The 27,020-nt window shown below is 39.0% G+C and overlaps 1 protein-coding gene and 1 long non-coding RNA gene across 3 annotated transcripts in view; one reads left to right on the forward strand and one right to left on the reverse strand.

Annotated features, from left to right (window-relative positions):
* The window catches only part of LOC113603630 (uncharacterized), a 117,676-nt gene that overhangs the window by 53,331 nt on the left and 37,325 nt on the right, over positions 1–27,020 (forward strand). The window lies entirely within an intron of this gene.
* ODAD2 (outer dynein arm docking complex subunit 2) overlaps positions 18,801–27,020 on the reverse strand; it is a 176,457-nt gene continuing 168,237 nt past the window's right edge. The window contains exon 20 of the mRNA XM_027073694.2: positions 18,801–19,262. Coding sequence (XP_026929495.2) covers positions 19,149–19,262 — 114 coding nt within the window. The 3' untranslated portion in view covers positions 18,801–19,148. The remainder of the gene's footprint in view (positions 19,263–27,020) is intronic.

Here is a 27,020-nt window from a genome sequence, read left to right on the forward strand (position 1 = left end):
TCTTACCATGTCAGCAATACTCTTCTTGTGTTATTTTAGTTGAACTGCTATTACTTCTATGCTAATAATTTCTATATTCTTAGCTCTGGCCTCAAGCTCTAATTTTAGAATTATAAATTATAATTTAAATTTCCACCTGAAAGTTTCGTTTACATCTTAAAATAAAAACATCTAAAATATGACTGATCATGTTATTCCACAGCTAAGATCATCTACCCACATTCTAAATCTCTTCATCTTAGCACTACTTTCTCGTTCCTGGAACTGAAAAATTAAGATTAGCTTTTGGTTCTCTCTCAATATGATCACTCTTATCCAGTTAAACACTGAGGTTTTTGAATGTGTCCTAGAAATATTTCTTGAAATGTTGCTGCCTTTCTTCAACTCCCTCGAATACCTCTTTATTCACTATAAACTTAATGCAGTTGCTTCAAATATGGTCAAATACACGGTCCATTTCTGTTGCAATGCAATTAACATATCACTATCAAATTTATCTTCTGGAATCTGTTTAATTTTACTTATGCCTTTTTAATGAGTCAGTAACTTATCCACAAAATAACTATTTGTGTAATTATGTTCCTTTTTTTCTGAAGTGGTGTCCTTTTAATTTTTATGCATCACTTTTCTTTTAGTGCCTCATATCACCTGAATAAAGTTGAATTGCTTCAGACCTGAACGCAGGTTTGTTTGTATTTTTTTTTAAACTTCTTAAGAGGTACATTCATCCATTTACATTCATTTAATAATATATTTGCTTGTCTGTCACCTTATTTTGCTGTTTTCAATTTCTTTATGATTTCTTTTGCTTTTTAGTCTTTTCTTATATGCACTTGGTTTTACTTTTTTCCTTATAGTTTTTGGAAATTATAATCTTTTTCTCATTCTGCAAGCAGGTGTCTTTAAAAATTAGAAAAATTTGTGATGTTCAATGCCAGTTTTGTAAAAGCAAAGATTGATGCAATTAAATGGTAGCAAGAATGAAATAAATCATTATACATACAAATACCGAGATGTTTATAAGCAATTGAAGTGGCAATATTGACATTCACCTGGAAAAAAATTTTTAAGACATAGTAATAAAAAGCATTTACAAAACTCTATGTACAGTTGACCTTCCATGACTTCCTATAGTTTGTTCCTATTCCTGTTATATTTAGCAGAAATTCTATTACATTTCTGTTCTATTTAGCAGATATTCTATTACATTTCTGGCATGTAAATGCCACTTTTCCTGGTTTCCACAGCTAGCTCGTTGGCCGGGGTGATGGTATAAGAATTAGGGTGTCTACATTTACTGTGACTCCTTTTTTTCCTTTAATGTTGTTTCATTCATTCATTCCTTCAATAAATATTAATGACTACCTACTAAATGCCAGGTATTTAAGTCTAACTGTGGAGCTAAATAATTAAGCTTAACTGAAGATTACATAATCTATAAACCAAAAAAAAAAAGGAAGAGGCTGGAAGATACAGAGTTTAGTAATAAAAGCCCAATAGGGTAGCTTGACTATGAATGAATGGGAAAGTCTCTCATTCATGCATATGCTGTGTTCCAACTGAGTCAGAAGGGTAGTAATCCGAAGAGAGTACAAGGAAAGTTAGAGATTAATAAATCTGAAGTTATTTTTTTATTAAAAATTTTTAAATGTTTATTTTTGAGAGTGAGAGAGAGAGAGAGAGAGAGACAGAGTTTGAATGGGGGAGGGGCAGAGCGAGAGGGAGACACAGAATCAGAAGCAGGCTCCAGCTCTGAGCTGTCAGCACAGAGCCTGATGTGGGGCTCAAACTCAGGAACCAGAGATCAAGACCTGAGCTGAAGTTGGATGCTTAAGCGACTGAGCCACCCACGCACCCCTGAAGTTATTTTTAAGGTGTGAATCTTACTCTGTGACTTACCAGGAAAATCCTGCCACGTCAATACCTCAGAAAACCAATTGCCTTATTTATTATATGTGCCTCAGTTTCCTCTGTAAAATGGGCTAAAAAATAATACCAACCCTTTGAGGTCTAGTCTAAGGACTGAGTAAACACAGGTAAAATGGGGTAATAATGGTATTACTATTGTATATTATAATGATATTATATATTACTATATTAATAAATTATATTACATAATATATTAATATGCCAGGCACTATTGTACTTACTTTTCATATGTTAACTATTTTAATCCTCATGTTACCCTATGAAGTCAGTGTGATTATTCTTATTTTGTAGATGAGGTTTAGAGGCCTACTCTAAACATTTTCCCTAAGAAAAAAATTTTTTTTTCTAGAAATTTCAAGGACATCAAGACTAGTAATTATAGGAAAAGACTGAAATTATCCTTTTTTAAGAGCCAACATTACTGTTAATTTAAGAATAAATGTATCACACATATTTTTATTTTTTGTTTCCCATTTTTATTTAAATTCTAGTTAGTTAATATATAGTGTAGTAATGGTTTCAGGAGTATAATTTAGTGTTTCATCACTTACATATAATACCCAGTGCTCATCACAACAAGTTCCCTCCTTAATATCTATCACACATCACTTAATACCCAGCTCACTTCATAATAAAGCTGAAAACATTTTCAATACAAACAGTTGTGCTGTCTGTAATTATCGTCTAAATAAATTCTATTTTCATTTCAATGAAATGTAATGCATGTTCCCACGCACAAGAATGTTTGACTCTTTGGAAGACCCTTTGTGAGAGATGGGATTCATACCCCCACACGTTTAGTGGCACAATTACTGAAAAGTAGACGGCTTTATAGCACTCATTACACTTTCTAATACACAGAACCGTTGCTTGCCTTTAAGGCAGAAGTGGGAGAGATCCAAGCTAAGGTTTACCCCCTGAGAGTGTTCTCTAACCTGCCATGGTTTGTTACATGATGGCCTTCTTACTATTTGTCTATGTATTCACCCAAACCAGAGCAGACTAGTAAAGGACAGTTTATTCCTGCTACCGTCCTATTGTCTGCACTACCTGAGGCAGGCATTTCACTGGCTCCCTCCACTGCACACCTCTCCACTGAGTACCAGCTATGTGGGTTGGGTGAGACGGAGCCCCCGTGTTGTTGTCTCCATAGGACCCAAGGGAATCATCATAAATCCATCCCCTTAACTTGGTTCCTCAGGGATGGATACACTTAGGCCTAAGGCAATCTATGTTGTCATTACCTGAGTCAGTTAAATCAGCAGGAAGCCCAGTTTGCTCAGTGGCTTAAGAAAGTGAAACTCCTCTGAACAGAGCAGTGTGAAGATGTGATGTTTGGAATTGCTGCAGCTGTTTTGCCACCACGAGGGAACCCAGCTGACAATAAAGCCAACATACAGTAGAGGGGACAGCCAACATAATTTCACACAGTAAAATTCAAACCTTAATGAAAGTTTACTCAAAGATCACTCTACCTTTGGACTTTTGGTTATATGGACCAATAAATTCCCTTTATTTTGAATGCCATTTTGAGTTAGGGTTTCTGCTATGCAACTAACTGCATCTTAATCGGTGCTTATTGTGGTGCCAGGCAACAGGCTTGCAGAGAAATGTATGAAATCCAGGGCTGGTTATTTAGCCAAATGGAAACAGTCAATAATACCTTGGTTTTTATGACTGCAGCTGATTAACTGCTTCCTGATGTCTTTTGTGTCTACCCTACGTTGTATTATCTTTCTCACTTTTGATGTGGTCCCTACACATTTGTGCCCCTTCTTTTTGTTCATCCTTGGTGATCTGGCTGGACGTCTTTCCTTGGTTCTCCAAATTGCCTTTCAGAACTTTGCACAGTTCTGCTTTGCCAATTTGGCAAGCTGTTCCCTATCCTGCACTTCCCATATAGTTTGTTCACCTGCCAAAATTGTTTGTTTAAAGAGCATCCAGCTCTTCTGGACTCCTTTCTTGCCATCAGGTCGTGCTTGCTTTTTTTCTTTCTTTCTTTCTTTTTTTTTTTTTTTGCCAGTGCCCTACACTTGCTGAAATTTGCTTTCCCAGAACTGATTATTTTTCCCTCATCAGCTTCTTTCCTTTTCCTTAGGAAAGGAATTTTTTTTTATTACTTTTACAGAAGTTTCAATTCTCTTTTAGGTCTTTATTGACTCTGCCCTTATTGAAAATTGAATTAAAAAAAGATTTTTGCCTTCTGATGCATTTTGTAACAAGTAATTATCTCCAGTGTATTTTTAAATCTATTTCACAGTTTGCGGTTGACCCATTTTCTATAGCAAATATCAGGGAAGTTAGAAACCTGTGTGATCACCATATTGGAGTGTTAGGATTCTTGTCCTCATATAATACTGTAAGGAGTAAAGTAAAGCAGATGTAAATGTGTGTTTATATTGTTTGCTTATCTCAAAGTCACTCTAGTAACACATTTTGAACATTAAAAATTAAGTTATTACCATAATCTCAGGAGCCAAAAGAATGACTTTTACTTTTTTACACATCTCCTGTGCCCCCCACTCCATACACACACTCGCACACTGACATTATTTCCATGTGTTCTTGAGAAGAAGGTTTAAGAGGTGGCTGCAGAGTTGTTCTGAGAGGAGAGAAATGCCTTTTTAGCAAAAACAATTTAAGGATAATTTTGATTGTGGAAAGATAGTCTTTAGGATTTTTCCTGGATGGATCCAGAGTGAGGCAAATAATTCAGAGAGAAGTAAGAAGTGGCAAATTATCTGCTGAAATAGCTATAATTATTCCTCACCCCACCCTTAGCCCGCCATTTGCATTCGTCTTTGCAGTGTGACTTTGTAGCTCAGTCTTTCAAGTGGGGACCGGTGACTTGCTTTGAATGTAGCAGAAGAGACAGTGTTCCAGTTGTTCCTAGGGTTCAAAAAGCCTTGTGTACATCTGCTTGTTCTCTTGGAACCCAGCCCAACCTCCATGTGAATAAACACTGGCTGGCTTACTGGAGGATGAGAGACTGCATGGGAGATTCAAGTCGGGACATTCATCCCAGCAGAGCTCCTGGACACGTGAGAGCCCGCCTACTAAAAGCAAAGCTAACCTGCCTCTGACAGCAGATGCGTGAGGGTGCCCAGCTGAGTCTAGTCCAAATTGCTGAACAGTTACACAATCACTACTAAATAAACGGTTGTTTGGAATGGTTTGTTAAACAACAGAAGCCAATTGATACAGAAACATTTAAATCTCTGAGGATAGTGTCATGGGAGGAGTGCTGGGAATGGGGGCAGGCTATGGGAAAGGAAAATGGGTGGTGAGGAAAAAAGAGCCCAACAGGGCAGGTGATGTCAGTGAGAGGTTTGATTATGAGAGTGGCCGGGAGACAGAGCTGAGGTTGGTAGTACACAGTAAGCTTTCTTTAGTCCTGCTCTAACCCCGGAATCTTCCACAAATGACTCCTACTCATGTTTTCCTTGGACGACTGGTATTTTTCAGAATCAAAGAAAAGGGGTTGTGTTTCCTATCTGCGATCACAAGGGTATGAAGGGAGGAAGGAAAGGGGAGTAGCTGCCAGAAGTAAGACTTGAGTGAACTGAACATCTAGAGGAAGCAAGCAATGATGAGGGTCAGGTGGTAGCTTGGAAAGATACGTCCCACCCAAGAATTCCTGGACATACGGGAAGTGTTGGTTTTGTTTTGCTCTATGTAGGTTCAAGCCAATTTTTTCTCATTCTTAGTGCATAGGGTCACCCCCCCAAAACCAGAGAACTTTCAGCCACAAGGAGCTGAAATCACCAGGTTATACATCGTTTCTATCTACCATACACAATGTGTCTTTTCATTTGTTTCGAAAGTGTAAGGTGGATGCCGAAAACATTGTATGGCACACCAGTTCAGCTCTGGCATCAGGAAGAAGTAATTTTCATTGCTTCACTGCTAATTTTTCTTTTAATACATCTGGAATCAAAAGAGAAATCAGCTCATCAACCCCTGTAAAAAGCCAGGCAACGGCAAAGCAAGTGTGAAGTGAAAACTGAATGCTTAGACGTATTTGAGGTAAAGGGAACATCGCAGGCAAGATGTAGAAGCAGGACAGTCCAGGATATTTGGGGAAGAGAAACAGTTTAGTTTGGCTGATGATAGTGGACAATTGTTTGAAATACCATATGATGTATTTTTCCTCCCTATTATTTCCAGAGTCGGTTTTTTAAATTTGTTTGTTTGGTTAGTTGGTTGTTTTGAAAACCCTGAAGCCTTCCCTCCGTTAAATGAAGAAGCTGAAGATAATTTTTTTTTTTTATGTGGAAAGGGAGACTTAACACTACCCAGAACAAAGTCCTTGCTTAGCTTTGAGTTTCAAACTAGATTTTGAAAATAAAGTCTGTGGAGAAATAAATAAGGTGGCCCCCAAAATTAGACTTTCAAATGCTCTGAAGTGCTAGAAAATCAAGAGTGGTAGCCTTTGTGGGAACAGTGACTGGGAAGGGGTATGAAAGGGACTTCTAGTGATGTCCATTCATTGATCTGTGTGGTCTTCATCTTCTATGGATGTGTTTGCTGTGAGAATATTCATTGAGCTATGCACTGATATTTGTATAAATAAATAACAAACTAGACTTTGAAGTAGTAGAAGAATATTTTCTCAAACCTCTTAGAGCAGAGTTTTTATTTAAAGAACCAAAGTTTGGAGAGTTGGCCTCAGAGAAGGATGCAGGATACCATTAGAGAAAGGACCTACTATACAGAGGACAGCAAACCCCTCTACTTTGGGAGGGATGTCTGGCAAATGCAAGAAAAGAGAAAGGAGTTGCCTGCGAGTGCTTGAACCACTTGGGAGTTTGAGGGAAATAAAAAATATTGAGAGCCTGGGTAGGGGCAAGGCTTGGAGAGGATCCAGTGTCAGCAAAGCACCCTGGAGGGAGATGTCCCAGCACATCTGGCTGGGGTAGACATCTAAGCTGGTGAGCTCAGACATCCTCAAGAGTTCCCCCTTATAGCTGTATGGTGCTGGGAAAGTCACCAGCTCCTCCCCAGCCCTCTGGGAGGGCCCAGAAGCTGCAGAGATTGGGGGGGGGGCCCTTGACTAGGGTCCATGGAGGACTCCAGGCATCAGCACAGGTTCCAGGACAACACCTTAAACTCCAGCCACATGCCCGCAGCCACCACCACTGACACAAGATGCCCAGTGACCATGAGAATCCAAACTGTCATGGGTGACAGGGGAGGCAGGCTGGTGATGAGACAAAAAGGGCAACATAACTTACCTGGAGGCTCCTCCCTGCATCCCAGGAATCCCCCCTGCCTGCAAGGTGCCAATGAAGGAAGGAGGTGAGAAAGTGGAGAACACTCAAGAAGGGGGCACATCCTGAAAAACGTAGGCATTAATCCAAAGGAGCTATTCTAAATCAAGGGAGGCTAGACACTTTTAATTAGAAAAGTCATTTTTCAACCATTAGTGGAAAGACATGTAAAAATTAAAGGATGTTACGACATTTTTACACATTTGAGTCAACATAGATGACTGTTTTTTGGACCAGAGTACATATAGAATATATTTGAAGGAGAACAGTGGGAGAGAAGACTGGGGAGGTAGGCTGAAATTAGAACACTGAAGTATTCTTTAAGGGAAGGGAAATCAAAGACATTGATGTCAATTTTCCTGATCTCTCAACAGAAGGGCCAGGACCACATCTGATAATCTAAGAGTAAATTGAAGGTTTTCTCCTGGAGGCCATTATGCTAAGTGAAATAAGTGAGTCACAGAAGAACAAATACTGAATGATTCCACTTCGATGAGGTTTTCTATTACTCTTCTAAAATAGTCAAATTCATAGAAGCAGAAAAACCAAGAGTAGTTGCCAGGGGAGGCTGGGAGGAAATGGGAAGATGGTCATTGGGTGTAAAGTTTCATGAGTAAGTTCTAGAAATCTGCTGTACAACATACTGCCCATAGTTAACAATATTGTAACGCACAACTCAAATTTGTTAAGACGGTAGGTTTCATGTTAAGTGCTCTTACTACACACACCACAAGGAAGCTTTGGAAGGTGTTGGATAGGTTTGTTATCTTGATTGTAGCACTGGTATCACACAGGTCCAAACTCATCAAATTGTACACATGGATTATTTGCAGTTATTTGTATTTTAATTAAAAGTCAATAAAGCTGTTTTTTTAAAAAAAGAATAAATTGAGAGTTTTCCAATGCTCATAAGTAATTCCTCATTACTTCTTTGGCACATCAGTCCTCTGCCTAAAGGGCATAAATAGAAATATTCTTTCTCCAGGAAATTATTAACAACATTATCCAAAAATGAAAATCTCACACAGCACTATCCAGGGAAAGTCTGTCTGAGCTCCACAGGGCTCACAAGCAGAATCTGTGGAACTGAGAAGATGGACCACAAGTCTTGGCTAGAGCACATCAGTCTCTCACATTTCTCTGATGCATTCACAACACTCATAGGCAGAGAAGGAAAAAAGACTGTCCTTTTACACCTTCAAGTTTGTTGTTTTAGTTCATAATTAGTTCAGATTAAGAGAATAACCCAAATAAATTGACCTCGGAGATTACAATGTGTTAGCTTGTCTTCTGTTTTATTTTTATATATATATTTTAATGCATATTTATTTTGAAGAGAGAGAGAGTCAGAGCATGACTAGGGGAGGGGCAGAGAGGGAGACACAGACTCCAAAGCAGGCTCCAGGCTCTGAGCTGTCAGCACAGAGCCCGACGCGAGGCTCGAACCCATGAACTGTGAGATCATGACCTGAGCCAAAGTCGGTCACTCAACTGACTAAGGCACTCAGGCGCCCTACTTGTCTTTTGTTTTAAATCAACATCCGCAGCTGTTTTGTTGCTTCAAACAAGGCAGTAGAAATAAGATGCAACCTTAATGTTATACACCTTGCAAGTGAAGGTTGGAAACAACCACCACAGCTTTAAGAAGTGATACATTTCCTTTAAGGCAAAACCTGGGTCTAACTGTGAGATCCTCCGGATGTGTGCACAGCACTCAAGCAAGACGAGGGTCGGGTGGTGGTACCGTCTCTCTGCAGTGGAGAGGTATAAAGCAGGAGGGAAAAGTGTGCAAAATCAGATAGCAGCATATGTAAGCAGTCAGGAAACCAGTCTTCTGTCTTTACAGGCCTCTTTGTATGTAAGTTTGGTTTGCGTCCACCATGCAAATTGCACAAATTCTCATGGCAGCTCCCACCCAAGAAAGAGTTCTGACGGTCCCGGCACAAACCTTTCCAGGGCCTTCAGCCTCCTTTTCTCTCTCAAAGTAAAGTATTGTACACAGTAGTTGCAGAAAAGTCACCCTTGCCCCTTAGCACAACCTAAACATCACACAGTGGAACTTAGGAGAGCTATGCTCATTTTTTTAGGCCATTTTGGTACTATTAGTGGCACAGTTGCAAGACCTTACTATTTTTCCAAAAGTAGGACCATACCTTCTTAAATGCTTAATTTGCACTCACTGAATCACACACGGGGAGAACTTGGCTCATTCCGAATTTAAAATATACTGGAACCTACTGAAGCAGCCTGAGGGGATTCTTTGTCTATGAGTCAGTGACTGTGAAGCTGGTGGAATGCTTATGGAACAGAGTTCCTTCTAGAGAGACTGTGTGAGTGTATCTCAAGTCCACTGACTTTACTGGTAAGGATGCCCCAAACCACCTCTTCTATTATAGATTTGGTTAGGTTTTAAAAATAACTACCCAATTCAGCAATTCCACTCCTGTGTATGTACCCAAAAGAACTCAGAGCAAGGAACTGAATAGATATTTGTACAGCCATGTTCATAGCAGTGTTATTTACAATAGCCAAACAATGGAAACAACCCCGAGTGCCCATTAGTGGGTGAACAGATAAACAAAATGTGGTCTGTAAATATAGTGGAAATTCTGATACGTGCTACAACATGGATAAACCTTGAACACAGAAGCCCAAATACTGTATGACTCCACTCACATGAGGTTCCTAGAGTGGTCAGATTCAGAGACACAAAGGAGAATGGTAATTCCCAGGGCTGGGGAAGGGAGGAGAATGGGGAATTACTGTTTAATGGATACAGAGTTTCAGTTTGGGATTCTGCAGAAGAATGGTGGTGATGCTACACAACAATGTGAACGAACTTAATGACACTAAACTGTACATAGAAAAATGGATAAACTGGTAAATTTTAGGTTATGTGTATTTTACCACAATAAAAAACATTTAAATATAATTATACCCAAGGGGCGCCTGGATGGCTCAGTCGGTTAAGCATCTGACTCTTGATTTCAGTTCAGGTCATGATCCCATGGTTTGTGGGTTTGAGCCCCATGCTGGGCTCCACACTATGGGGAGCCTTCTTGGGATTCTCTCTCTCCCACTCTCTGCCCCTTCCACCTCTCAAAATAAATAGATAAACTTTATTTTAAAAAAGAAAAAAGTAATTGTACCCAAAATATAATGCTGACTACAGCCTTCTAGATGAATTGCACCAAAATTCATACAAATTTGAATTTAAAGAGTCATCATGCCAATAGAAAGAGCATGCCTCTGAGAGATCAGGAGGGAAAAAAAGCACTCAGACAAGATGGCTGATGGTCTGGCATAACTCAAAGAAATAATGAAAGTTCATGTAAATTAAAGCAACAATACTGATAAAAGAAACCCCTTAACCTAACCAAGTAGATAGACTAAAACTCATCCAACATGGCACCCCTTGGCTATATAATGACTAGTGAGCCCTTGAATTGTGGCTGGTCTGAACTGAATTGTGCTATAAGTGTAAAACACACATCAACTTCAAAGATTTAGTGAAAAATAAAATGTATCTCAATAATTTTTATATTGATTAAATGTTTAAATAATATTTTGGATGCTTTGGGTTAAACATATTAAAATTAATTTCATCTGTTTTCTTTTAACATTTTTTAATAGAGATACCAGAAATTTTATTTTACTTATGTTTATGTATTTGTTACTTTTTAAAAACTTTTAAAAAATAAGTATTTGTTAAAAAAATTTTTGTTTATTTATTATTTATTTATTTTGTTTATTTTTGAGAGAGAGAGAGAGACAGTGTGAGTGGGGGAGGGGCAGAGAGAGAAGGAGAGAGAATCCCAAGCAGGCTTCACAGTCAGTGCAGAGCCCAACGCAGGGCTCAAAATCACGAAACTGCAAGATTATGACCTGAGCTGAAACCAAGAGTCAGATGCTTAACCGACTGAGCCATCCAGGTGTCCCTGTATTTATTACCTTTTTAAATGTTTATAAGTAATAATCTCTACACCCAATACGGGGCTGGAACAAATGACCTGGAGATCAAGAGTTGCAGACTCTTCTGACTGAGCCAGCCAGGTGTCCCTGTATTTGTTACTTTTTTATTGAGATATAATTGACATACATTTATTAGTTTCAGGTCTGCACCATGATGATCCATATTCGTATATATTGTGCAATGATCACCTCAGTAAGTCTTCTTAACATCCATCACCATACATAGTTACAAAAATTCTTTTCTTATGATAATTTTAAGATCTTCTCTCGTAGCAACTTTCAAATATACAATACAGTAGTTTTAACTATAGTCCCTATGTTGTACAGTCCCTATGTTGTACTTATTTATTTTATAAATGGAAGTTTGTGCCTTTTGACTCCCTTTATCCATTTTATCCACCCCTTCCCTCTGTTTCTGGGGACCACCAATCTGGTCTCTGTATCTGTGAACTTGGGTTTGTTTTGTTGTTTAGAGCCCACATATAAGTGAGAACATACAGTATTTGTCTTTCTCCATCTGTCTTGCTTCACTTAGCATAATGGTCTCAAGGTCCATCCATATTGTCACATATGGCAAGATTTCATTGTTGTTGTTGTTGTTGTTGTTGTTTATGACTGAATAGTACACACACACACACACATACACACACACCATTTTCTTTATCCATTCATCCATCAGTGGACAACTTAAGTTGGTTCCATATCTTGGCTATTATAAATAATGCTGAAATGAACATGGGGGTGTGTATATCTTTTTGAATTGGTGTTCTTGTTTTCTTGAGATAAACACCAAGAGGTGTTAGTTCTAATTTTTAGAACCACCAAAGCATGTGCACCAAATAGCACATAAGTTTTCCCTTTACATTCTCACCAATATGTTGTCTTTCTGATATTAGCCATTCTGACAGGTGTAAGCTGATATCTCATTGTGGTTTTGATTTGCATTTGCCTGATAGTCATGTTGAGCAGAATAATAAAAAATACACAGTTGCTTGCCTTTTTTTCCGATGGGACAGCACTATTCTGGGGGCACTTCGTAGTATAACAGAATAGAGAGAGAGTTCATTTCATGATCGTGGATCATGTTACTTTTAAGACTTTGTCAGTTCTGCCAATTTTTTCTTAGCATTTTCTTCTGATACTTGTTCCTTTCTATTCCTATTCCCTAGTCTTGGCCCCCTGCAGCTTTAAACTAGATCCTATGTAACAATTGATTATTGGTTTCATTTCCTCTCCTATAATCTATTCACTGTACCCCTACCAATTAACTTTTAGGAAACTTTGTGTAGATTTTTTTTCCTATGCTCAAAACCCAATGATTACAGTCTGGGGAGTTTGTAGATTCTGGGTTTCCCAGAGATTCCGAATCAGTAGGTGGGGTGGGGCCCAGACTTTGCATTTTAACAGGTACCCCAGACTGTCTTACACAGGAGGTGCGAGGAACAATGATATGTAGGACTAAGCTCAGATTCCTCAAAGTAATTTTCAAGGCTCTTTTTACCGTCATAATCTGGTTAGTCCAATCTGTCTGAGGGAGGATGGGAAGCAACCATTACCTAGAGAACGTCTGGAAGAAAACAGGCTTCTGTCCTGGGAAGCTTTGATACGTGCTTTACTGAGGCCAGTGATTTGGTCCTAAAGATGTTTCCAGCGCTGCTATTCCATGACCCTACACTTACCATTATGATTATCTACAACTTCAGAGTAATTTTTCCAAGCTTCTGTCCGAATTTGAGGAAGTCAATCTCTTCAGTACTGCACTTTATAGTGCTGATATCATAACATGAATCTACATAGACCAAGATAGTTTTGACATGTGCCCTTTTACACAAATTGTTCTCTTTGGTTTTCTATTGAGTAGCTCCAGGCATCTTTAGGGATACAAATATCAGGATTTAATCAAATAAGCTCTCATTCTAATAGATAAAGATTATGGTGCTGCAGACTTGTGAACCATATCTAGTTCAGAGAATCATTTTGAGTTTTCTGCATGTTTGCTATTGCTGACTGTGTCTCATAAAAATTCGTATGTTGAAGCCCTAATCTCCAGTCTCAAAATTTGGAGACAGCCTTTTAAGGAGGTAATTAAGGTCAAGTGAGGTCATAAGGGTGGGGTCTAATCCCACTGGACTAGCGTCCTTATAAGACGAGGAAGAAACACAGAGACTGGTCTCTCTTTGCATGCACACAGAGGAAAGGCCATATGAGGACACACAGAAAGAAGGCATCTGTCTGAAAGCCAGAAAGGCCTCATCAGAAACCAACCTGCTGGCAGCTTGATCTTGGACTTCTAGCCTCTAGAACTGTGAGAAAATAAATGTCTGATGTTTAAGCCACTCAGTCTGTGGTGTTCTGTTACGGCAGCCCTAGCAGACTGATACAATAGCCAATATTTAAAATTTGGGAGGTTGCCTGTAAAAATCTGAATTTCTTTGGAGAAGTTGTAAGATTGGCAACATCTGGCTAGAGATGAGGACTAATTTGTCTGTATTCTCTAGTTTTCCAGTCTCCAAGAATCCCTTTCTCTCCCAGACATGAAGACTAAAGGTCAGTGACCAATTGTGTTACTATTACTTTATTTTTTATCATTTTTTTAAAAATCCAGTATAATTAACATACAGAGTTTCATTAGTTTCAGGTGTACAATATAGTGATCCAACACTTCCATACATTACCTGGTGCTCATCATGACAAGTGCACTCCTTAATCCCATCACCTATTTCCCCCATTCACTCACCCACCTCATGCCAATATTATTTTAAAAACAACAACATATCTAGCTCATTCTGCTCATTTATGTTACTTGCCTAGCCCTTGTGAACACTTAGCTTTATAATCACTAATGTAACATATCTACTGACAAAGGTCAGTTTTCTTTCCAGTAATGCAAAAGGATTTCCATTTAACTACCCACACTCTCTCTGAACTTCTTTTTGATATATGGTCATTCTCTGTAAGCAACCCAACCAGCTATAGATTCTTCAAGCTTCTATGAACCATACTGATATCACTAATATACCTTTCAATCATTAAAATAAATTGGGACATAAATCTAAAATAATGACAAATCTTAACTCTGAACATCATGAGCCAATTATGTAATTTGCAAAGGATGACTTTTTATCAACTAATAAATCAGGGTGGCATGAACTGGCAGAAGAAAATCTCCCTTTGGTCTTGACAGATGCAAATACAGAATAAATTACTTTTACTTGAAAACTTGAAAATAATGGGTTGGGAGTATAAGGATTCCATATGTTACATGATTTCAAGTCAGCCATGACAGTTGTGCATCGAAACCATTGAAATACTAACTTTACATCTTGCATTTATAGAAATTAAAGCATAAACCATTTTAAGAGGCAGAATATGTAATAACCATTTGTCAGAGAAAGCAGAAACAGAAACTGGAGACACAGAGATTTGAGTGGAGAGAGAAAAGGAAACCAATTACTGAAAGGCAAGAAAATTTAATCTAAAATTTGAGCATAAAAGAATAGCGCACAAAAGGGAAGACCAGAAGTCTGTGATAGTCTACTGTATTTACTTATTGGTGGGCACAATTTTGTTGGGACTGTGTTTCTATTAGATTTATTCAGGCAAAATATATTAGTAAATCACAGTATTGTTCATCTTAGGTATCTATAATGAAGTAGACAACTGAATGGGTCAAAATCATTCTTTTCAAAACAACAACATTTTATGAAGCAATCTATCAATGACCTTTTGAGTTACTTCATTTGTTGGCTTCCTATGTGCTTGGGACTAGAATTCATTTGCTTAGTTTACAGAAACCAAATAACAAAATGTTCATAACTTACTATGGGCCACCCCAGCATGTATCAGTTGTACCGTACTGTTGATTAGGTATAGTTGAAAGCTATTGCAAATGTTCATTTTGAAGATTATAAATATCTCAATAGTGGTTTAGATGTTGAAGCTACAATTCTTTTTTTGTCAAAACAACAACAACAATCCTGCTCATTTATTTTATCTATGGATTGTGTATACCATTTGTTAACTGAGGACCTCTCTTTTAAAGTTAGTATTAGGAAGAATGTCTGCCTTAGAAGTTTCCAAATAACAAAAAAGTAAAATTCATTGGGAGTGTCTTTAGGGAAAAAAAGTCATTCATGTTCATCATGAACAGATTAGAAAACACAAATGAGCAAAGAGAAAACAAAAATCATTCGTATTGCACCATTCAGATATAATCATTTGTTTTATCACAGTTTGGTGTATTTAAGTTGTGTCTTCTTCCGTTGTGACTAGCTGCATGTATATAATTTTCTAAAAATGTGCTCACACTGTATATACTGCTTCAGGACCTGCTTTCCAATTTAACAATATTTTACAAAAGGCTTTCTATGTCATTAACTAGCATTCTATAACATGTTTTCATTGTATTGCTAGACCATCATTGAATTAACCAAAGTTTTTCCTAACATTTGTACCATTAAGAACAATGATGTGGTGAATACTCTTGTAGAATAACTGTTGGGCACAATCCCAAAGGCACACAAAGTTACGATGCTTTGGTGTGCATTGCCAAATTTCCCTGGCAGTATGATTGTTCCCATTTAGATAGACCCTAGTATGATACAAGATTATCTGAGATTATCAGTACAATTCTGTACTTATTGTATCATATCGTATTGTATTTTTTTAAGTAGGCTTCATACCCAGCACAGAGCCCAGTGTAGGGGCTTGAACTCACGACTCTGAGATTAAGACCTGAGCTGTATCACTTGGGGCGCCTGGGTGGCTCAGTTGGTTAAGCGTCCGACTTCAACTCAGGTCCCGATGACGTGGTCTGTGAGTTCGAGCCCCGTGTCGGGCTCTGGGCCGACGGCTCAGAGCCTGGAGCCTGCTTCAGATTCTGTGTCTCCCTCTCTCTCTGCCCCTCCCCCGTTCATGCTCTGTCTCTCTCTGTCTCAAAAATAAATAAACATTAAAAAAAAAATTAAAAAAAAAAAACCTGAGCTGGGATTGAGTCAGACATTTAACCGACTGAGCCTCCCAGGTGCCCCTCTTCTGTATTTTAAATGAGATCACAAGTAGGAAGTACTTAATACAGTCCTCGACATATTAGTATTATGTACGATTTGGTTCTCTTTCTGCTCCAGTCTCACTGAGGGACAGAATTCTACTTTCTACATTTGAGTACATGAGAAAGTGGTTTTTTGGGGGGCATTTAGTGCATATGAGGCAGGGAGGTTCTTAAGTGGGTTTCCTTATTGTTTTCACTGAATTATAGGAATAAACATAGCCTATTTCATCCCCAAGTCTTCTGTGGGATGAGATTAAACATCTTGAGTTAACTTGGACTGTGAAATTATCTTTTAAACCTAATCCCATTAGGTAAAAGAAAAAGAAGAGATTTATTCAACCATCTCAGTTGTCTGCTTATCAACAACTGAGATTCTCATTTTCCTAAATGGAAATAAACTTTCTGAGTATTTTGGATCTAGTGTCTCAATTCCATGCAAATGCCTTAGAGAGTATCAAAGTAACAGGATTTACAGTGCCACCCCCTAAGAAAACCAACCTTCTGTTAACTGTCAGAACCTAGGAAAGTTTGAAAAAGAAACAAGTTATTTCTAATGCAAGTGATCCTGAGAGTAGCGAAAGAGCATTCACTAGGGACAGCAGACTGATCATGGCAGGGATTTCTAGAAGGAAGCCCTGCAAACCATAGACAGTGGGAGATCAAAGAGTATCTACTTAAAATTCCTTCCACCTTAAACTCCTTTCAAACAGAAACAGCTGGCTATCACCAAGAGTATATTGGATTCCCAGGATGTCCTGGGAAAGAATAAAACCTAAAAAAAAAAAAAAAAAGAAAAAAAGAAAAAGAAAAAAAAATAACTGTTGCTGAAAACTTATAAGGAATTAATGTTGCCAGCTTTAAATAGCAGAAAATAAATACAACACAAAAAACACTTACCAAAAACTAATGAAAAAAAAAAACAAACCACGAGTGCCATTGCAGCATGTAGTGGCAAAGAAATGGTGTGACTGTCCCCATGTTAGTTCTCTGATAGCTGTGAGCACTTTCACTCTCTTTGACATTTTCCTAGTAAGATCAGAGTTTTCTGTTATGACATTTCATACACACGCATACACACACAGAGTCAAAAACTGACCCTTAAATTCAGCTTCTCATTTGTAGTACCCAAGGATACCAACTTTCGGGAGTTTAAGAATTTAAAAAAATTCTTAGGAACATACAAGATGATTTTCATGTTAATTTCCTTTAACTGTTTCCAAGTGCTTAGCTTCTTTAAAAATGCTTAGCTTCTTCATTTTTTAAAATGGCACTGTTGCTTTTCTTTTATGTATTTATTAACCATAAAACATGAAAACCTCCAGCTTTCTTCTATCAAGCATAGCATAAAGGAACAATCCTTCTTTACCATCACTCATCCAACATTTTTTGTGTTGCAATTGTTTACCTGGTACTTCCCTTCACTCCTAGGACCCACTAAATCCAAGAATAACTTGAAATTCTAAGGCAGTGGTGAAAGCTTCCTTTAGTAAAAATGGAATAATGTTATTTGTTTTCTATAGCTGTCATAATCCATGATTTCTAGAGGTATTTTGAATGTTTGTGAAGCACAGCCCAATGGCAACTTTAACATTAGAAGCGTGTTGATAGTTGAAGAATTTACACTTTTATTTAAATTCAGTTCTTAGTTGGCATCATTAATAGCATTGCCTTGTTCCTATTATCTTCTTTTATAACCTCCTCTGAAAAGCAGGGAAGATGAGCTGGTGTTTTAAAAACCTCAAAATTCTCAGAAACTTCTTTTTACCAGAGAATCTATCACTAGTATAATTTTTCATCCTGTACAGGCTTTTCATTTCATACAAATTATTTGCATTTAATTCAACTAGGTTTATGATCTTCTCCCAATTATGATGAACATAGATAGTACTTAATACTTTTTTAATAAAACAGCCTAGCCTGCTCTTCAAAGAATTAACTGACATTGCCGGTTTATGGAGCTGCTGCATACAAAGCTATTTTCCTGGCTAGTATGAGATGCTTGGGACAGTTAGTTCCCAAACATTTCAGCACACCAAGGTTACTTATGCGATTCTTTTAAGTGACCTCTCATGTTTCCACAACCTGATAAAATGCTATTAATCTTTTGTGGCCACCTTTTAAAAAAGTACTTCGTGTGCTACAAATGAGTTCAGAAATTTCAAGCTATTTATGTGAAGTAACAGTATCCTTACAGCAGCGTAAATTAATTCTTCAATAAAAGTGTTGGTCAGTCCTATGAGGGAAATAAAACGTATAATTGTTTATGCTTTGTAAGCCCCAAAGTAAAAATCCTGCTCATTGCTTATGTTTCTGTGATTTGCATTATCTGGTATGGTGACAGTTACACATGATCTTCTCCGATGTTTGATCGTATTTAGGAGAAATCTGGAGTGACCTCAGGATGCTCTCTCAGGTCCTGCTGCTCAAATCTAAATTCTGTTTAATAACAGTTCGTGAAATCACCACGTCTCCCTAGAGCTCTCGCGTGGGTTGCAAGTGATCAAACAGACAACACCATAATGACGGGGCAGTGAGATAGGTTTAACAGAAAGACATGCAGGAATGACTGTGAAAGTGCACACCAGGAAGGCCACACCTTTTATTAAAATCATCCCAAATACAAAAATCTCACTGAAATAGGTTTATGTACCGTATACGTATATTCTCCAATTCCTGGAAAATTATCACAAACTTATTGGCTTTACATTTCATTACATGGCATATCCCTAAAATGTTAAATAGAACAAAAATATCTATGCAGTTTTTGGATGCAGAGCACCCTTTGCTATTTTTAATTCCTGTCTTTTCATCCAGACATTTATCTGTTTGTAAAGGATTTGCTAATAAATGTTCTAGGCTTCCTGGCCATGGGACTGCTATGTTCTCTGTCATGTAAAATTTGGTAGCTTGTAATGTTTGTTCACATTTCAAATGTATCTTGCCTTTTCTGTAGCAAGAGCCAGTCTGCGGATGTTGGATATACAACCAGCTGCGGCTTCCTGGAGGTCCTGGTCAGTGGATCCAACCATATCCAGCAGAAGCTGTCACATGTAAAAGAGAAGGAGGGATCATCAGGGAAATACAAATCAAAACCACACTCAGATATCACCTCACACCAGTCAGAGTGGCCAAAATGAACAAATCAGGAGACTATAGATGCTGGAGAGGATGTGGAGAAACGGGAACCCTTTTGCACTGTTGGTGGGAATGCAAATTGGTGCAGCCATTCTGGAAAACAGTGTGGAGGTTCCTCAAAAAATTAAAAATAGACCTACCCTATGACCCAGCAATAGCACTGCTAGGAATTTACCCAAGGGATACAGGAGTACTGATGCATAGGGGCACTTGTACCCCAATGTTTATAGCAGCCCTTTCAACAATAGCCAAACTATGGAAAGAGCCTAAATGTCCATCAGCTGATGAATGGATAAAGAAATTGTGGTTTATATACACAATGGAGTACTATGTGGCAATGAGAAAGAATGAAATATGGCCCTTTGTAGCAACACGGATGGAACTGGAGAGTGTGATGCTAAGTGAAATAAGCCATACAGAGAAAAACAGATACCATATGGTTTCACTCTTATGTGGATCCTGAGAAACTTAACAGAAACCCATGGGGGAGGGGAAGGAAAAAAAAAAAAAGAGGTTAGAGTGGAAGAGAGCCAAAGCATAAGAGACTCTTAAAAACTGAGAACAAACTGAGGGTTGATGGGGGGTGGGAGGGAGCGGAGGGTGGGTGATGGGTATTGAGGAGGGCACCTTTTGGGATGAGCACTGGGTGTTGTATGGAAACCAATTTGACAATAAACTTCATATATGGAAAAAAAAAAGAGGAGGAGGGAAAGGGAAGCAAGTATAAAACCATTAATCTCAAGGCATAAAGTTAGGCTTTGGAAGCAACTTTAAATATTAAATGTTTTTTAAAGTCACAAAAGAAGGAAAGAAAGAAAGAAAGAAAGAAAGAAAGAAAGAAAGAAAGAAAGAAAGAGTACAAGAAATTCCATTAGGCAAATGCAATTATAAGTGCTGCTTCACCAGAGGCAGGGATTTCTCATGAAATGCTCACCATAGCTATTTTCTGGAGCCAAACTGGACCGGTTACTGCCTCCTTCGTTTGGTCATTTAACCTCTATAAATTCTGCTTTAAAATTTCTGTTGCATTCGTTCTGGCTTTTCTGCCTCCAAGGAGCCATAGCACACCATGCCTAGACTATTAGTGCGTACCCTTAGGTTTAATTTCTCTGCATTCCAACCCATCGGATCATGTCACAACCTAATTATGTCAATCCCCTAACTGCACCGACTCCCAGTGCTAAATAACTAGGGCCCAATCTGTTAACTTGTCCTTCAAAGGACTTTTGTGCTCTCGCCTCAGTTTACCTTTCTAGCCATTCATCTTTCTCCTGCTCCATCTCCAAGGGCACACACTTCCTCATTTCTTTTGTCTTGCTTGATGCCATCCCTGTACCTAAAAGGCTGATTTTCTAAATTTTATCTATCTTTCATTACCCAGTTAACTTTTCCACAAAGCCTCCATGATTTCCATCAAATAAAATGGCATTTCTCCCCATCAGAACTCTCCTAGTAGTTTACTCAAATGCCTCCTACTAATATCTTCCCATTTATTCTTAAAGTTTTGTTTTTTATTTAAGTAATTTCCACACCCAGCGTGGGGCTCAAACTCACAACCCTGAGATCGAGAGTCATATACTCTTCCAACTGAGCCAGCCAGGCACCTGTACATCTTCTCTTTTAAACACATATTTGGATTAATGTTTTCTGTCCTTCTTTAGGTTGTAAACTCTGAAACTTATAATTCCATATCATGTCTAATACATAGTAGATACCAAATAAATGTCAAATAAATGAGTTAGAACTTTAAAAATATATCAGTTATGATTCCAGTGAGTAGTTCTGACAAAGGACTTGAAAATCTGAGCTGTATATTCTCTACACAGTAGTATGTGAGTACAAATAAACGTTGATAAGGACAGAAAATAGGGATGACTTGATAAACTAAGAAATACCATAAAGTATTATGAAACATCTTAAATATGGCAGGCTTCGGGGTTGGCTGTTATTCTCCAGGTAATAATAGAAGTTATTTAAAAACTTTTATCAGGAGAGTGGCATGGCCACATTTGTGTTGTAGAGAGATAACTCTCCTGGTACTGTACAGAACATGGACTATAGAGAAAAGAAATGGAAGGGTTCTGCGATGCTTCAGGCCAGAGAGGATGAGGACTGAATACAGCAGGATGGAGGGGTAGGGTGGCCAGAATGAATTCAAGGGACGTTTGGGGGTTAAATCATTCAACAAATGGCCCAAGGATAACTAGTTATCCAAATAGAAGAAAATGAAAATGGTAATCTCATATCATACATAAACATCATGTCCAGGTAGATTACTGATTTATTTAAAAAAAATGTTTTATTGGAGAGCCTGGGTGGCTCAGCCAGTTGAGCGTCCAACTTTGGCTCAGATCATTATCTCTTGTGAGTTCGAGCCCCGCCCCACTTTGGGTTCTGTGCTGACAGCTTAGAGCCTGGAGCTTGCTTTGGATCCTGTGTCTCCCTCTCACTTTCTGCCCCTCCCCCACTCATACTCTGTCTCTCTCTCTCTCAAAAATACATTTTTTAAAATGCTCGTTTGTTTTTGAGAGAGAGAGAGACAGACAGACAGAGTGCAAGCAGGGGAGGGGCAGAGAGAGAGCGAGACACAGAATCTGAAACAGGCTCCAGGCTCTGAGCTGTCAGCAAAGAGCCCGATGCAGGGCTTGAACTTGTGAACTGTGAGATCATGACCTGAGCTGAGGTCAGATGCTTAACTGACTGAGGCACCCAGGCGCCCCATTAAAAAAATTTTTTAAGTGTTTGTTTGTTTGTTTATTTATTTAAAGAGTTAGAAAGCAAGTGGGAAAGGAGCAGAGAGGGAGACAGAGAATCCCAGGCAGGCCTCGCAGCTGTCAGCACAGAGCCCAATGCAGGGCTCAAACTCACAAACCATGAGATCATGACCTGAGCTGAAACCAACAGTCAGATGCTCAACTGACTGAGCCACCCAGGTGCCCCATGGATTAATGATTTAAATAAGAAAGAAAAAAATGTAAAAGATTTAGAAGGTTGTAGATGAGAAAACTCTGAACAAATTGAGGTATTCAAAGATGTTTGGCTTCTCAGGTCCTTGACCTCCTTGTTGTCCATGATCTTCACCACATTTCAGCCCCTTGTGTCCAGGGTCACCCATCTTTAACCTCTCCCTTCTACTGATTCCTTCCGATCATCATTTAAACCATGTCCCCATATTTTAACCTCCCTACTACCCTGCCCCCACCACCACACTGACTCCTTTTTTTCTCTTCATTGCCAGATTTCTTTAAAGAGTTGTCTGGATTCATTGTCTCTAGTCTATTCAATCTACTCCAGGTTGACCTCTGCCTCAGCTCCCCACTGAAACAGCCCTCTCAAGGTCATCAAAAACTTTCATCTTGCAAAGAATAGACATTTTTCACTCCTCTTATTCAGCTCCTTAATAGTGTTTGATATAACTGACCATCTTCTCCTCTTTAAAATGGTCTATGCTGGGGCGCCTGGGTGGCTCAGTCAGTTGAGCCTCCGACTTCGGCTCAGGTCACGATCTCGCGGCCCGTGAGTTCGAGCCCCGCGTCAGGCTCTGGGCTGATGGCTCAGAGCCTGGAGCCTGCTTCCGATTCTGTGTCTCCCTCTCTCTCTGTCCCTCCCCCGTTCATGCTCTGTCTCTCTCTGTCTCAAAAATAAATAAATGTTAAAAAAAAAATTAAAAAATAAATAAATAAAATGGTCTATGCTATTGGCTTCTTATATCATACTGTCCTTGTATCCATTTGTCCTCACCTTCTTGCTCTTCAGTGATGGCTCTTTCTCCCCTTCCCCTCCATAAGCTGTTAGAGTTCCTTAGAACAAATTCCTCTTTTATCTTCTGTTTTCTCTCCCTTGAAGGTTTCTCTTTCACTATCTGCCTTCAAATATCATTTATCTGGAGCCATCTTCTCAACTTATGCCTCCACCTCAGAATCTTCTTCTGGAGAGCACACTTCATATCATCTTCTTAGACATCTCCACTAGGCAGTCTCACAACTATCTCAAACTTAATATATAGATGAAGTTTCTAATTTTTTTTTCTGTGTAAACCCAGGTTCCCCCACCTCCCCAGTATTCTCCTGTGTCAGTGAAGATATCACCACCTAGTTTCTCAAACCAGAAATTTCCTCACCTTACACTCATTCCTACCTCATCGTCCCTGCACTCCATCCTACAATTATTGTATCTTTGTGATTCAACTGCCTACACTTATTCCAAAGTCATTCACTTCTGTTGCCATTGTTACCACCCCTGTAAAGCCTACAGCAGGTTCCCACTGTCCTTGCACACTCTCTTGCCTGGCCTGCAATCAATCAATGCAACACTGCATCCAGAGTAATGTCCTAAATTGTAAAGTTCACCAACAAGGGGCAAAATTCTAGAGAAACAAAGGGAATAAGACATGATCAAATCTTCTGAGATTTAAGAGAAAGAAATATTCTCTTCTGAGTAAGGGAAACAGGGCCATCTGGGGGAGTTCCTGCCTTGGGAGTTTTGCATTGTTCAAGTAATTAAATAAGGAGGCCATTAGATGAGGTGGCTCTAATGTTTTGGTGGCCTGCATAAGCAAACCAAAACCTAAACCAGAGTCAACACACTTGAGTCTAAGAAAATGAAACCTGAAGCCAATCAATCACAAATAGCCAACTAGGCTCTCCCAAACAAGGCAACTGCTTATGCTATAGCCAGTCAAATAATTTCCTTGCTTTACTTCGGTATCTTTTTAAAAAATTTTTAATGTTTATTTATTCTTGAGGGAGAGACAGACAGAGACAGAGTGTGAGTGGGAGAGGGTCAGAGAGAAAGGGAGACAGGATCTGAAGCAGGCTCCAGGCTCTGAGCTGTCAGCACAGAGCCTGACGCGGGGGTCAAACTCACAAACTGTGAGATCATGACCTGAGCCGAAGTCAGATGCTTAACCGACTGAGCCACCCAGGCGCCCCTACTTCTGTATCTTCTTTATTGAAAACCTTCCCTTAGCTCCTGGCAGTGGAGTTCTCCTAACCACTTTTAGTTTTATGCTGCCTGGTTTGAATCATGCCTCAGTTTATGTTTTAACAGCATTACTGAGTATTTTTCTCCAGCATTACTCAATAACTGAGGTGTAAGTTGGAGGAAATAGGTTGTGGGACTGTAACTCATTTGAATAGTTATATAATCCAAGCTGGGTTGGGAGGGAAGTGCAAACAGAAGGCTACTGATGTCTGGAAGAATTAGGAAGGGAGACCTCTGTGAAGTAAGAAAACAGTGTTAGTGCTGTTTGAGCTCATTGAAGCTCAGGAAGAAGTTGAAAAATAGAACATTAGAGTATGAGAATGGATTATCTGGAGTTTAAGATTCTATAGATAAAGTTGACTTGATTATTAAAAAGGATCAATAATCCAGGTCCAGGATGTGACCATGGGAACACAGGTCAATATAGGATTATTAGGCAATTGTATATGTGCATACATGTGTGCATACACACACACACACACACACACACACACACACACACACCTATGAACACATTTACTTAACTTATATTCTTATTCTCTTTCTCTCTCTGCATAAAGAGGAACTGGTGGAAAAATAATGAGAAGGAAGAACACAGTAGCCAGCTCTCCTCGGTTACTGGCTTAGATGTCTCAGTATTGTAACTCACACTTAAATCCCTTTCCTAGCTTGCAACTTTTAACTCTTGGTCTACAATGCCATATTTTTATCAATTTATCTATTTGCTTATGCCTCATTTTACTATCATATGAAAGCTGTTAAAGCAGATATACCTATATGAAGCTTAGACTATTTCCTCTAAATGTGTACTTAACACAATTTCATCCATCACTTTTTTTTCATACTTACACATTTTAGCTGTCTACTTTCATTGCTGGAACCCTCCACCACTCTTGAGTATTGAGTACTAGCTATAAATGTGGAGATTTTGGTCCTGTGCATCATTACTAAATCAATAAACAAGAGTCGTCCCAGTCCTGACCCCAAGGAAGCCTGATATCGATACTTCTCTATTCTCAGATGGAACAATTTTTCTTTCAATTCTGCTTTCCAAACTTTAAATTGGTTCTTTAATCAAAACAAAACATTCCAATGATTTTTTTGGTAAATTATATAATCTCTTGAGGATTTTGAAAAGTTATTAATAATTTCCCTTTACATAACATATTTTCTCCCTCCTTCTCCCAAGTAGATGATTCAAAAGAATTCATGAGTCCCTTCATTGATTCCATTGTTTTATAAATATAGCATTAAATTCTCCCAATAGCCTAATCACTTTAATAAACAATTTTTATTACCAAATTAATTTTTTATTACAGCCATATTATTATAATGAAGAATGTCAGTTACGTGTAGGCTTTTCTGGGCCCTGGAAGAGGGAGGCCTGATGCTACATTAAAAGCTTAATTTCTGGGGCTCGGTCAGTTAAGTGTCTGACTCTTGATCTTGGTTGGCTCAAGTCATGATCTCGCAGTTTGTGGGATCAAGCACCGCTTTAGGCCCTGTGCTGACAGCGTGAAGCCTGCTTGGGATTCTCTCCCTCCCTTTGTCTCTGCCCCTCCTCCACTTGTGCATATGCTCTCTCTCAAAATATATAAAAATGCTTAAAAAGCTTGAGGTCCACAAGAAAACGGGATGTACAGATAATCTCGCGTCCAACTTCCCTATATAAGTTGTTCAAGAAGTTGGAGGAACACAGATTGCCAGCTCCAACAAGCCCACCTAATGCCTATCCCACAAGGCCAGCCAGCCTTGCTTTTGCTCTGGTCCTTGGTCCCTCATCCAGTAGATTCTGTTGTGGCTGTTTTTCAAATCTGGGAAGAGGTGAAATAGAGTTCTAGCTGTGAACCCAGACTATCTGAGCAGGGAACTAGACACTTTCTAGAAAAGGCAAACAGTAGTCAATGGTTTTGAGGTCAGAGCTCCTTGGCTTTGTATCCTGACTCTTCCATTTCACTTAACTGGACAGGTTACCGAACCTCTAAACCCTATGTTCCCATAAGTTTAATGGGATCACCTGCCTCTGAGGCTTATTGTGAAGATAATAGAGACCTTTAAATTTTTTTTTTTAACATTTATTTATTTTTGAGACAGAGAGAGACAGAGCATGAACAGGGGAGGGTCAGAGAGAGAGGGAGACACAGAATCTGAAACAGGCTCCAGGCTCCGAGCTGTCAGCACAGAGCCCGACGCGGGGCTCGAACTCACGGACCGCGAGATCATGACCTGAGCCGAAGTCGGACGCTCAACCGACTGAGCCACCCAGGCGCCCCATAGAGACCTTTAAACAATGTTTGAGCACCTCTATTCACAGCTTCTTCCTGTCTTTACATCCTTTGATCTTCTTCCATACTCCTCTTCCTGTTTTGTCTAACTGTTCTCCCTGAGCCGTGTATGGATCCAAGTGTGCAGTGCATGAGAGGAAAAGCTGGAGAACTCAGGCAGAGAGAATTCACACCAGAAAGGGCAGAGGATTCCTGGTGGGAGAGAAAGAAACAACATGTGGGGAAGGAAGGGAGGAAGGTGGAGAGAGGGAAAAGCTTATAGGGGGGTTATTTTAGGAGCAACTTTAGGGTGAAACAGATGTACTGAGAATAAAAAAAGATAAGAGGATTTTAAATAAGTTTAAAAGTGCATGATTGTGCTGTTTTCAAGAAAGAGTGAAACTAGGATTACAATTA

Source organism: Acinonyx jubatus, chromosome B4, assembly GCF_027475565.1.
Source record: "Acinonyx jubatus isolate Ajub_Pintada_27869175 chromosome B4, VMU_Ajub_asm_v1.0, whole genome shotgun sequence".
NCBI classification, from domain to species: domain Eukaryota; kingdom Metazoa; phylum Chordata; class Mammalia; order Carnivora; family Felidae; genus Acinonyx; species Acinonyx jubatus.